Source organism: Balaenoptera borealis, assembly GCF_965194805.1.
Source record: "Balaenoptera borealis genome assembly, chromosome: 8".
Classification (NCBI taxonomy): Eukaryota; Metazoa; Chordata; class Mammalia; order Artiodactyla; family Balaenopteridae; genus Balaenoptera; species Balaenoptera borealis.
The window spans coordinates 77,623,591-77,636,540 of record NC_138865.1 but is presented as its reverse complement, the minus strand read 5'-3'; the positions used below and the strand labels follow the sequence as shown (position 1 = coordinate 77,636,540).

Below are 12,950 nucleotides of genomic sequence, written 5' to 3'. Positions count from 1 at the left end.
TTTGGTGAGAGACAAATAATGAAATTTCCTGAGTTCCCTATGAGACACAAATACTACATAAAGAGAATTAGTCTAGTGATAAAAATATGGGCTTTCAAGCCTGACTGTCTGGGTCTGAATCCCAGACTTGCTATTTACAGCTGTGTGATCTTGGGCAAGTCACTTAACCTCGCAGCTTCCTTATCTGTCATATGTCAATTATGACAGTCCCTATCTCAGAGAGTTGTTGTAAGAGTTAAATGAGTCAACACAAACTATCTATGGAGTGCCTGGCCCATCCTGGCAATATCTGTGTTAGATGTCGTGTGTCATTCCCACATAATGCTTCCCTCAAGGAGAGAAATAGTCAAGGTCATGCTTGTTCAGCCAAATAACATGGAGGGCAAGAAACCAGCTTAGCCGCTAACCAAGCACCCAAAATTGAGTCTCTGTATATTGTGGGTTAATGCATGGGGAAAATCAGCCATTTACTTGTATTGAAATGAAAAGCAACATCATATCGATTTTCATTTTCTTGTAGCAATTAAAGTAAGTTGCTCATTTAGTAAACTGTGATTCATAAAGTAGAATTCTATGTATTACAATTCTTAAAGCAGTTTTCTGCTCCTTTAGAGAATGGGTGGTTGAAAAATTAAATGTATAAGAGGATGGCCAAAATCATTCCACAGTTGTTCATTTATTGGAAATATTTAACCACGCGTTTGGTTTGGGAAAGTAAATATGGACTCCTGCTTCTTTCCTTCCCAAAACTTTAAGAAAGTCTGGTTCAGGATCTAGTTCCCTCTTTTAGGGGATTTCAATCCTGTCCCTGTCGCTCATCTGTAGAATGGGTTGAATGGTGACAAATGCTTTTTGTTATAGAGCATTGGGACCACTTGAGCAAAGAACACCGAAAAAGACAAAGAGCTTCCCCAACCTCTGTGCTCTCAGGAGGGGCTGATTTCAAGGCATCCAGTTAGCTGTGGAAACACAAGTGCTGACAGGGGCACCCATCACTCTGGAGGCACCATGGGCCAGGAGGCCATGAGGAAGCAGCGGCAGCACTTGTCAGAGCCCAGAAGGGCCTGGTGGGGGAAGCATCAGGCAGTCACTTCACTTACTGCTCATTAATATTATGTACTGCAGCTGGGGGACCCCCAAGTCAAAGGGAGCTCAGAGCAGCCTCAGCAGCAGTTAATGGCTCAACAACTTTTTAAACAGCTGGGGTGGTGATCCAGAAGCACTTGGAGATGGAGGGGGTAGTCGATTTCAAATCATCATGAAATTTCTTCATGTTTAAATAATCCCCATAGCAGGAGTAGACAGACGGTCTATAAAAAGGCATTTTCACACTCATCTCTCTCTTATGATAAACATGTCTTGTAAGAAGAAAGCTTTAGCTTATACCTACAGGGGTCTACAAGAAGAAAAAGCAGCTGTTGGAGAAGAGATAATAATCCTATGCTTCTTTCCAGAGGGTGGTTTTATGAGAAAACCCACAATTTTATAACTGGTACATTTGATGTTGGAAGAATGGAACATGCAGAGGAGAAAACTAAGGATTGTGTTCATGTGGGCTTCCAGGCCATCAAGATGCCCTCCAACCTGAAGCAGGAAGTGAACAATGGCTTGATCAATGTGGAAGAAACTTCAGAAGCACTGATAAAGACAGGACACATTAAGTGAGGTTACATGCATCCATTTCTCTTGTCCACTCACTTCTTTGTTTGTTTGTTTTTGGCTGTGCGGCATGCGGGATTTTAGTTCCCCGACCAGGGGTCGAACCCGTGCCTCCTGCAGTGGAAGCACGGAGTCCTAACCACGGACCGCCAGGAAATTCCCCACTCACTTCTTTTTTGGGTTTTTGTTCAGCTAAACCCAGACACTTGGCCTAGATTTCTAATACTAAATTGGAGATATCTGTTCAGGTCACAGCCCTCTCGCACCATCTTTACTCCATGCTGGCATCCACGCTGTATGGCATGTTTTCTCAGGCAATCGCTGACTACAGTGGAAGTGGACATTTGGTTTAACTGGGGTTGGAATTTGGAATCAGACGGAGAGCCAGCAAGTTACTTTCTAAATGTAGCAGAAACTATGAGTGACCTAAGGAGCTAAGAGCTACCCATATTTCAGGGAAGCAGAGAAAACTGGTGTTCAGAGAGGGAGAAGAATGAAGTAGATACATAAAGAGAGATAAACTTGTGAGATGGAGAATTCTGAAGGCTTCCTAATTCCTTGTCGTAGTGTTTCCTGAATGGGGGCTGAATTTTTTGCCTTAGATGAGATTTCTCTCCATTAGTTTATTATTTTCTTTTTGCTTTACCTGGTGTGAGTTGGTTCCTGTTATGTGTAACCCAAGAGCCCTAACTAATACATCGACTTGCAACTTGATGAGTGAGGAGAAACATCAAAACCTCTCTTCTTATTATAGACCATTAGTACGATGGACAACCCTTGAAATTTCTGGGTGTTGGACCTGTAGTGTATGCCAGCAAACTATAAATAGCTAAAATGGATTGAAATAATCTGGTCTCTCACAGGAATCCCTCAAGGAAACCGCTAAAGGGCCAAGACCATGTGTTATTTGCCTTTCCCTTCTTTGCATCTGGCATACAGTACATACTCAATATACATGTAGGTTGAAGTAGAAAACTATTCCGTGAGAGAGCTATGTTTCTTGAGTGTCGATTTGGAATTTAAAAACTTGGATGATCTATTGAACTGTTTTTTATAATGTTGACTCTTGCATTATTTTACAGTGTATATACCATGTGAGGAAACCTGAGCAGGGCTTCTGGAGTGCCCAGTTTTACACGGGCAGTGGTTACACAGGTATGTTAACTTTGTGATGATTCACTGAACTAAACACTTACGATTTAGGAACTTCCAGCATGTATGTTATACTTTAAGAAAGTATAGAAAATTTAAATATAAAACAAATTCCTAACCAAATATGAAGGGGAATGAGGAGGCTCAGACCACAAGGCCACATCATCTGAACTAGGACCCCTTAAGTGCTGACTGGACAGACTGTTGTTTAAGATTAAATTGATGAATCCCTAGGCCCACCTACTAGGAATTCTAATGTGACACCTAGTGTCCTGAACGAAGAATAAGCAGGCTTCAGGCATAAACATCCCATTATTAATCATGACATAGTCTCTTTAGATCTCACTGAGCAAGCAATGAAAATCAATGTAAATGACCCTTGGCAGTTTTCACTAATCTCTCAATCAGTGCTTGCTCCGTAGATCCTATCTATAAGTCCACATGGCTGTTTTTTTTTTCTAAATCTGTATCTTAATAGCACTAGTAAAGTGAGAGTGACCAGGAGTGATTTCTTTCAGGTAATATTTCAATTATAAACGTGTAAAATAGGGCTGTGTAAGCCTTCCCTCTTCTAAGCTTTTATTTAGTGACCTGGTACTGTTACAGTAGAAAGACAAATTCCCCTTGTTGATGATGCAGTTTTGTTATTGTTATGCTCGAAACGGAAAGCCTGATGGGAATGCTGACCCCTGGACGCAGGCTTTATAAACAGTGTGTGCTTCACAGCTTTGGGATTGGAATATCACCCTAAATTCAATTACCATAGTACTAATGGAATCTGCAAGACTTGTAGAAATCCGTCTACTTATTCACTTAGAGTAGCGGCAGAACATCTAAAGAGTCCATAAAACTCGCACGGGACGGAGCACTGGAAGGCAGAAGAAGACATCAGAAGGAACCTTTGTTTTTCTCTTTAGAGTCAAAGAATATTATACTGAAGGGAAGTTAACGACCAGCCAGGCCCACCTCCTCATTTCGGAGACAAGAAAACTGAAGCCCAGAGAACAGATGGGCTGCCTCCCCCAGTCATATGGCTTAAAAATATATATGTATACATGCATATACATATACACATACATTCTATACATATTACATGTATATGTATTTTTTTCCACGAGCTTTAGTGAAAGTGACCAGTGTTACCTCATTTCCTCGCTTCTCACATCCAGGATCCAGCCAAATCTAACTATTATTCATAGCCTGCGTATACCTTATACTTTCTCACGTCTATATCATTGCCCCCATCACTTGGAATGTCATACTCCACCTCCCTAAACCCCTAACTTCCATCTTTTGAAATAGTCATCATTCATGAGTGATTAGCTCAAATATACCCATTTCTTGGATAAACATTTCCCTGCTGAAACAAAACTTCTTCTGTCCACAGCAACTACAACAATAGCACTTACATACTATCTGTGATGAAGCATGCGGCTTGCTTATATTTGATCTCATTTAGTCCTTAAAATAACCATATGACATTGATACTATCTTTAATCACATTTTACAAATGAGGAAACTGAGGCACAGAGAGGTTAAGTCCCTTGTCCAAGGTGACTAAGCAGCCAGTGGTTCTGATGGTTTATTATAAATATGCTCCATGTTACCATTATGGTCATGAGGAGAGGAAACTAGACTCTTTAATAGGGTTTTTTTTTACCCCAAACAAACAAACTGATTAACATATAGGGGTTGAGACCTTCTAGTTAATGGATAAGAATTCCTGAATTTCAAATCTTCCCTAGGTCCAGGTTTGGTCAAAAGTATAAGGCATTGCTACTTGAACTTTAATTTCAGGAAGTGGGCCTGCAGAAAGTGTATTGGAGACAGTTTTTTTTAGGATGAAATCTAACGACTACGTCTGAACCCTGCACCTCACCTAAGTCTGCTCCACCTGTTCAGGGTCACGCTGGTCGGTGGCATAAACAGTCTTTGCACACTGCACAGAAGGCAGATCTACCCCACCTACTGAGGATGTAACCTGAACCGCTGGACTTGAATGCAACAGTTGGGTATGTGCACATTTTTCTAGAGATAAGTTTCATGATGTGCGCCAGATTCCCCAGAGGGGTCAGTGTTTTAGAGGCGTTGTGGAGGCAGAAGAGCTCCATGATTATGAAGGAAAAGAAGAAATTTCTGAAAAGATGAAAAGAATCTGTGGGAGGGTAGAATAGTTTTTCTTAGATTTAAATAAAGCTATTTATTCCTTCTGGGGAGTGTGGGTTTGATGAGAGGGTGTCCCTATATGTCAATGGCACCATTGTCCTTAAAGTATTAAAGCAGTCAGAACTCAAGAGACTTGTCTCACCCTCTTCCCTTCCCCAGGACACGACAGTTGAATCTGAGACTTAGACAAATGGAGTGACTTATGCAAAACCACACGGTCCAGAGCTGGGATAAATGAGAATCCAGTTCTCATTCCTTTTCATGGTCCCTCCACATTAGTTCACAGAACATCCTATCAAAATGATGACTGTTACAGCAAAGGGTCCCCACAAAAACTCAATAATCCACACATGATCAGTGGAAGCAATGCTTTGTCATCTGGCTCCAGTGAGTTTTATATAAGAAATAATCCTCTCTAATGCTTTCTCTGATTCCCAGTTTTGCAACATTCTCTTTCTATAAGAAAAGAATTGAATGGATGTTAACTAGACTTACTGTGGTGTTCATTTCACAATATATACAAATATTGAATCATTATGCTGTACACCTAAGGCTAATATAATGTTGTATGTTAATTATACTTAAAAAAAACTTAAAGAAAATAATTGTATACTTTTCCCACTGAGGATGGAGAAAAGAGAGTTAAACAACTGACTTTACTTGGTGTTTTAATTTTTTTTCTTGCTATTAAATATCTTTCATCTTCAATTTCTCTGTCTCCTTTCTACCCCAAATACCTCAGACCACCACCAGGATACCAGGTGGTTGAAAATGGTATAAGCATGAGAGTTGCTCTCTTGGGAAGTAATAATCACCGTGTCACAGTGTGTTAGAATTTATGCAGTGGAAATATTTCATTTGAACCTACACATCTCTATAGCAGTAAGAAATTATGATCTTCATTTTAGAGATGATGAAACCATGGTTTTCTGACAAGAAGATGATCCCCTTAAGCAGAATAGCAACAACTTTTGTCTAACTCTGGATTTTATAAAGTTCTTAATTTTAGGGTGGTAAATATGGGGACCAAAGTCTTTGGGAGATCCCAAATGCAGGAAACATCCTCCCTGCCCACATTAACTAACCAGATGTATTTATGCATATATGCTATGGAGCAATTACAGAGACAGATGCGTACATCCACATTACTGTCTTTTCTGCCCAGTGTATCTGAAGTTTTGCTTATGTATGTAGAAGTTTTGCTCTTACCTGGGAGAAAACTGAGGTGTGACGAGCAGGAGATTTGTCCTTGCCCACATGATAAGTGAAAAGTTGCACCAAAGAGAACTATCACTCTACAGTGTAGAAATGTTCTTCCTAGTGATGCGTTAATTTTAACAAAACGTTACCATAATGAAGCAGCAGATTTAACTCATGGAGGTTTTTTATAGCAGTACTCTGTATGTGCAAAGTAAAATCTGATAGTATCTCTAACAGAGTCTTCCCCCCTTTTTTAAAATAAAGAACTTCAAGAGCAGAGTGGGAGGGTTTTAATGATAAAAATATAAAGAGTAGGATTCCTATCATCTTTAACTAAGGATAGGCTCCATTTCCTAGTTGTTTAACCTCTAAAAAAATTCCAATTCTTAAGAAATTTAAGATACTTTAGAATCTAAAATAACACTGAATATCATTAGAAAATTCCTTTGTCCTCTTATGATCATTTTACTTTGGTAAACAACTTTTCTCAGTATTCTTCTTAAAGATCACTATTTTTAATTAAGTTGAATCACGAAATGGATAGCATGGCACATGCATTTTGCCCCTGAGATACTTCATTTTGAAAGAATCCCAGAGTAGAGTTGAAGAGATTAGAGTTGAAGGGAAATTTACAAGACATCAGTCTAATCTCTGACTCTGGGTAGGACTGTCATTTACAACATACCTGAAAGGAAACCAGGCAGTATCTATAAGAATACGACCAATGACAGGGACCTCACTCCTTCACACAGTGGTCTACCCTCTGTTCCCCAATTCTCGTCATTTTATAGTTCTTCCTCATTTTGAATAAAAATCTACCCATTCTTTTGCCTGGACCTGACACAAAGTCTCCTCTTTCTTCACATATGATTTTTGAAGACTTGTTTCCTTGCTTCAAGCTTTTGTTCTTCAAAACAAAAGATGTGTCTTTGATTTGTCCTTTGATTTGTCTTCCTCTACCTGTGGCTCAGATCCATCAGTATCATTGATTTGTCTTCCTCTACCTGTGGCTCAGATCCATCAGTACCATCCTTCCCTACCAAAGTCATTGTCCTCTCAATCTATTATAATTTCCTAGTCTCCCTGTTAAAATGTGCACCTCAAAATTTATGCAAACTTTGGTAATCTTCAGAAATTGTTGCTGCTGAGAAATGTCCCGTGCTTTATGTGACTAGCCCTCTTCAGCTCACTGGGCTCTTTCAGTGACATTGGGTCTGAGGACCTACCTTTGCCAAGGTCTCATCATCCAGGTGATTCTTCTGAATCACATGTTGAAGTGCAAAATAAATTTTTTCCTGAAGCTTCTGGACCTTCCTTGGTTCTATCAGCCAGGCTCGGTCTGACAAAGGAAAAGAATGGGTAAGGAGGGGACAGAATGTAAGCTTTGTTGTATTTCACCTACATATATATAAGTGCTGAGTATCAGACCCATTTCAAATTAGTTCCAAATTGCTTCTGAAGACATGTAATTATTTTTCTAAAATATTTTATAAGCAATTCTATGATGACAGTAATGTATAATACACTGACATACAGAATCAGGGTGGAGGTAAAGACACAATGGTTCAAAGAAACTCCATGTGTCTTATTGTCTGTGACAATTTACATCTCTTACTCTTTCTCTGGACATATGCTTGGATTTTCTTTCAAAGTGTAAGTTAATGATTTGTGAAGAAATGAATTATAGAAGTGAAGAAAACCTATTGTAAAGGAGTGTTTTTGGAATTCGGAATCTCCCTTCCCTTTTATAAGCTAAGTTATAATTTATATAGCATCAACATGAATCAATTAAAAAATTTAATCCTGAGTCCTCTTTTTCTACATTGAATGTTTAAATAATAGATAGGATAATCCCTCCTTTCCTTTAGCCTTTCCCACTTTCCTTTCTTTTTTCTTTCCTCCCTCCCTCCCTCTCTTTGTTCCCTGCTTCCGTCCTTCTTTCTTCCTAGACGCTTTATACCATGGTGACAAAATTCAGCCCAGTGTCAACGCCTAAGGTTGAAACTTCAATGAAGAGACACCTAGAGTCTCCAAACGCTGAACAAATACTCATGGAAAAGAACTTGGACACGATCCTTCTGAACACGTTCAGGTCAGGTGAGAAACTCGATTCTGTAATCCTAGACAGGGCCAGGACAAGTCTAGCCAACAGTTAAGCAAACCCTTACGTAAGTGAGCACAAAAGGCTTCAGTGACAATTGTCAATCAGAATACATTAAGTTCCCCTGCCTCTCCCTTCCCTAAACTATCTGGAGCTGAATAGACAGTAACTATTATGGCAAGAACTTGGGCGGAAGGGTGGGGTCTGGCATGTGATGGAGCCTACACAGGCTGGAATACTGTCTTTCCTCTCTTTTTGAATATGGCACTAGGCCAGGGTGGCAAACAAGGTATCTTGGAGTTGCAGAAGCCTCTGAGTGTGGGTCTGTGACCGGGGCTGGAAGATTCCCCACTGGGCAGAATAAGCTAAATATCATGCTTCCAAACTCCATGGAGTTTGATGGCTTTAGCATTTCTTCCTAGAAAAAGGCTCATAGTTCAGCTGATTTCTAACTCATGAGAAGCAGGCTTGCCTTCCAACTGGGGCAGTTATCTTCATGGATTGTTTAGATTTGATATACCATGTCTTAAATATTTGCTGCTGGGAATTTACTGACTTGTCACACACATACCTACGAGGACAGTGACTTTTGTAATGCTTCCTTTGATGAGCCAGGAACCAGAGTGAAACTACCTCCCTCATCATAGACTCAAAGGCTTAGAACTAATCTTCAACTGAACTATAATCAATGGGAGCAATCAAATGCAATGAGAAAACGGTAGGAGGAAAATTATTTGGCAAGTGGTTGCTACCAGAAATAAATATTGCTTGTCACTTCTTCCTTTTATCTTTGTGCTGCCAAGTCTGGGAAACTTTCTAGGGTTAAAAAAAAGAAAAAGAAAAAGGAAAAAGCCTGGAGGAACAGCTTGATTTTAGACAGAGCCACAAAAGAAACTGTTAGTGATGATATGCCAATTGATAACTAATTTCCATTTTTGATAAAGTAGTTAAATAAAAGAAGCAAATTTTAAAAATCCTCATAAAATTTATCCTCATACAAATCCTCATAAAATAAGTAAATAAAGCCTAACAGATACAACGTGTAAAGGCCGTATTATGGGTAGACATAGCTAGAGTGACATGTCAACATGTCCCATCACAGGGAAGATTAATTTCTTCCAGCCTCACTGAAAAATGTTAGGTATAAGAAAAGATCAAGTCTCTAGAGATAAACGGATTATAGAAGGAATGAGTCTCTTGACCATAAAAATGACCAGGAATGTGTCTTTCTTTTCATAGAGAACTGTCAATAAAACTGCTATTCCTTGACCCCAAATCTAACTGAACAGATGACTGAATGAGCAACTCTGACTTTTCATTCTGGTTGAGCCATGCATTTATTAGGATTCCATACATTTTCAAGCCAGCATATACTTTTAAAAAGAATTTCAATGGCTATAGTGCTATTTGATCTATAAATGTCATATCTTACCTTCTTTGAAAACTTTTTGCTGTTTACTGCATTTCAGAGCTAGACGAGGTCTTTATTATTATGAAGCTCAACCCTCTTACTTTACAGGTGAGGAAACTGAGGCTCTGAGGGGTCAAGTGTTTAAGATCACACAGATACCTGGTGACAGAGCCTGTCCTAGAATGTCTACCACCACATCAGAGATTCTTCCTTTACCAGTCTTTAGTAAGAGCCATTTTTTTCCTCTGCTGTCCTTACCTCCTTTTAAAGCTTCTAATATTGCATAAAAAAAAAAGAGGCATTTGCCTGAAGTGAGAACGCCAACATTAATTTGGATAGAAAAACCGATGAAAGAGATATTTAAAGAGGAGAAAATATATGCTTTACTTATTTTTAGTCTCTATGCTGGCTTGTTCATTCAGGTATATTTCTACTAAGTCTCACCTAACTGGACATTTTTGTCTATGTCCTTTATTCTTAAAATCAAAATAGAACTTAGTTATAACTCAGGCCACTATTTGTCTTCATTTATCTGTTAAGAAATGATTATGCTTTTCTGAATCTGGAGTCACCCTTACCACACATCCTACTCTTGCATTTGGGACAAAACTGATATTTAAATTAACCTGAGGCTACTTTCCTTTGAATTGTCCAAAAATATCACAAGCTTGCTAAAGAAAATATAGTTCTTTTAAAGTTTCTTCAGAGCACCTTGGCTTAGGTAGATGCAATTCATGTTAAAGATAGCAAAACAGTTTCTTTTTTTAAAAAGGTAAGGACCTCAGACTTCCCTACCTGGAGATATCAGAACAGCAGATGAGAACAAAGCAATCTCTTCTTCAGTCAGCTGCAAGGAACACAAATTCTTTGCAAAGTCAAATGCTTCATTCACTAGGTCATCAGAACCTATAAAAGAAAGCAAATTAAATGAAAATACTTGAACAGAATGGGACAACAGTAAGAAAAGTCCCATAATCAAGAAGTTATTCAAGGATTTGCATACTAGGCACACAGAAAAAATATTTCTAAGTTCCTGACCATAACAAATGATTTAGTGGTAAGTATAGAATGAGAAAATTGGGCAACATCTTGACCAGGTAATGAAAGTCAACATTACCAATGAGGGGCAGATAGAAATGGTGTGCATCCATTGTAATATCCAACCGGGAATATATAACCCCAATCTAATCTTGTAAGTTTGAAATTAGCTCCAACTAAAAAATTTTAAATTAGTGATTTGGGGATCCTTTAGCACAGACATAGCATTCATAGAAAACCTAAAACATGTATAATGGGCCATGAGCTGTCAGTCTTAGTGGCACTTATAGGATGTCACTGGCAATGTAGGATGTCCAGGGGCCTCAAGCTAAGCGAATGGAGATGAAGTGACTTTCAAATTTGGTAATTTCCTGGAAATTCGACTGAGGAGCAAACATTCATTTATGTTTACCTTCTAATGAATGACTCGCAGGTCAGTTGCTTAGCCATTGTGAGTTCTGGCAAAATAATGCTTCATCCCTATACGGATCCTTGGTAAATGTTTATTTTATGAAGCTGGAAATATACCCAAGTTGCTTGCCAAGGTTTTTCCTCCTTTCTTGAAAATCTAGCCTTGGAGATGACATGGATGTGTATCAGCTGCAGGAGGGAAACACTGCCGGCCCCGGTGGATTTGCCATTGGCTGCCATATCAACTGACAGCACAAAAGGTGAAAGGGCAGTGGCCTTCTTTGATGTCCGTGGGCAGGATGTGGAACAAATGGCACTGTCAATTGTTAAAACCTTTCCTGGCACCAGCCCATCTTTGCTAACGTTCTTATCCATGCCGTGCACTGATGACTGGATGTGAATGACACACTTCCAGAGACCGACTCTGTCCTGCCCTCCCACAAGAATGGTCTGGGGATCATTTTGGGCTGGTCGGCAGCCACGCTATCTGTGCTCCCAGAACTTCATGAATTAACGGAGAAAGTCACTACCCTGGGTGCGAAACAAATGAAAGAGCTCCTCTTTTAAGCATCTTAACTAATGATTATAAATTTGCATAAGAAACTTAAGAGGTCACCCATGGACCACCAGTGGTCTACATAATATACTTTGTGAAGCACTAAGCTAGAAGGTAAAAGAAAAACTGATCCTACAAAGAATGCCTAGAACGCATCCCAGTTCTTTAGAATTAGTTTTTGTCGATTTCTGAATGAAGCATGTTGGTGTCAACAGGGTCCACGTTTCTTTCCTTCCTTTTATATTTGGAGGCACAACTGTAAAGTCAGAGGAGTTAGATGAAACACTGGAGGCTCCCCGAGTCCAACCCTTATTGAATAATGAGATACTAAGTCATGTTAGAGAATCAAGGCATTTCTTTTAGTGGAGAAACTGATGGTAGTTAATAAAATTGTGTCATCATCAAAGGTGAACTCACCTAAGGCCTTGAACATTTGCATTCCTCCATATTTTCCTTCAAACAGAACAGTGTTGTTTAATGGGTTGAAGGCACGGCACATTCTCACTAAAACCACTTCCAAGCAACCTATGAGAAAAAAATTTCAAATGTGTGTGTGTGTGTGTATATATATATATATATATATATATATATATATACACACACAATATATATATATAAAGAGGTTACTACTGCATATAGGTCAAGAGACTTTAAAAAACTTTAAAACACACACATAGACACATAGACACACACATTCAGAAACACCTCAAGATTCCTTCCCAAGTAAAAAAGAACTATGTTAGAAATAACGCTCTCTTGACGTCTATGTGAGGAATTAAAGACAAAATATACTTTAAAGGTGACTAAAATGAAGGGCAAAAACATTTTCTTCAGAAGCATACTTTCCCCCCTATTTTTGACTGATAATGAAGTTAGTTTCAACTCTTAAATTCACCGGTGATGATAAGTGGCCCAGAAAGGAAATTTGCAGCAGGCAAGTTCAGTCTGTTAACTTTTGTAGAAGTTTTGCTGTTGGGGAAACCTGTTCTCTGCCTCAGTTTTTAACACACTGCATGTATATTTCTGCATACAATGAATTCAATAGGGACACCTTCAGGATGTTTCTTGAGGGTACCATTTATGTCCTGGTATCTTTGAAATGAGGGTTTCTTGGTCAAATAAGTTTTGGCAAAAGGCTGAACATTATCCACTCCAGGGAGTTATAATCAACATTCACAGGTCAAAGGCTGTTGAAGTCCCAACATGAAGGAGTTTGTTCAACCCTGATGAACCTAACATTTCTGAGTTCTCTGTTA

The 12,950-nt window shown here is 39.0% G+C and overlaps 1 protein-coding gene and 1 long non-coding RNA gene across 7 annotated transcripts in view; one reads left to right on the top strand and one right to left on the bottom strand.

Moving 5' to 3' along the window:
- The window catches only part of LOC309633114, a 44,610-nt gene extending 37,229 nt beyond the window's left edge, over positions 1–7,381 (top strand). Inside the window, exons 6-8 of one of the 4 annotated variants that reach the window (XR_014247303.1) lie at positions 1,455–1,661; positions 2,742–2,814; positions 4,609–7,381. This is a non-coding gene — a long non-coding RNA (uncharacterized lncRNA). Of the gene's footprint in view, positions 1–1,454; positions 1,662–2,741 lie in introns of all 4 variants that reach the window. The other 3 variants (XR_014247305.1, XR_014247306.1, XR_014247304.1) reach the window with 3 other exon arrangements.
- RORB (RAR related orphan receptor B) overlaps positions 1–12,950 on the bottom strand; it is a 372,186-nt gene that overhangs the window by 5,849 nt on the left and 353,387 nt on the right. For all 3 annotated transcript variants that reach the window (XM_082401472.1, XM_082401471.1, XM_082401470.1), the window contains 3 exons: positions 12,112–12,219; positions 10,485–10,595; positions 7,404–7,516 (listed from right to left, as the gene is read on the bottom strand). In XM_082401472.1, coding sequence (XP_082257598.1) covers positions 7,404–7,516; positions 10,485–10,595; positions 12,112–12,219 — 332 coding nt within the window. The remainder of the gene's footprint in view (positions 1–7,403; positions 7,517–10,484; positions 10,596–12,111; positions 12,220–12,950) is intronic.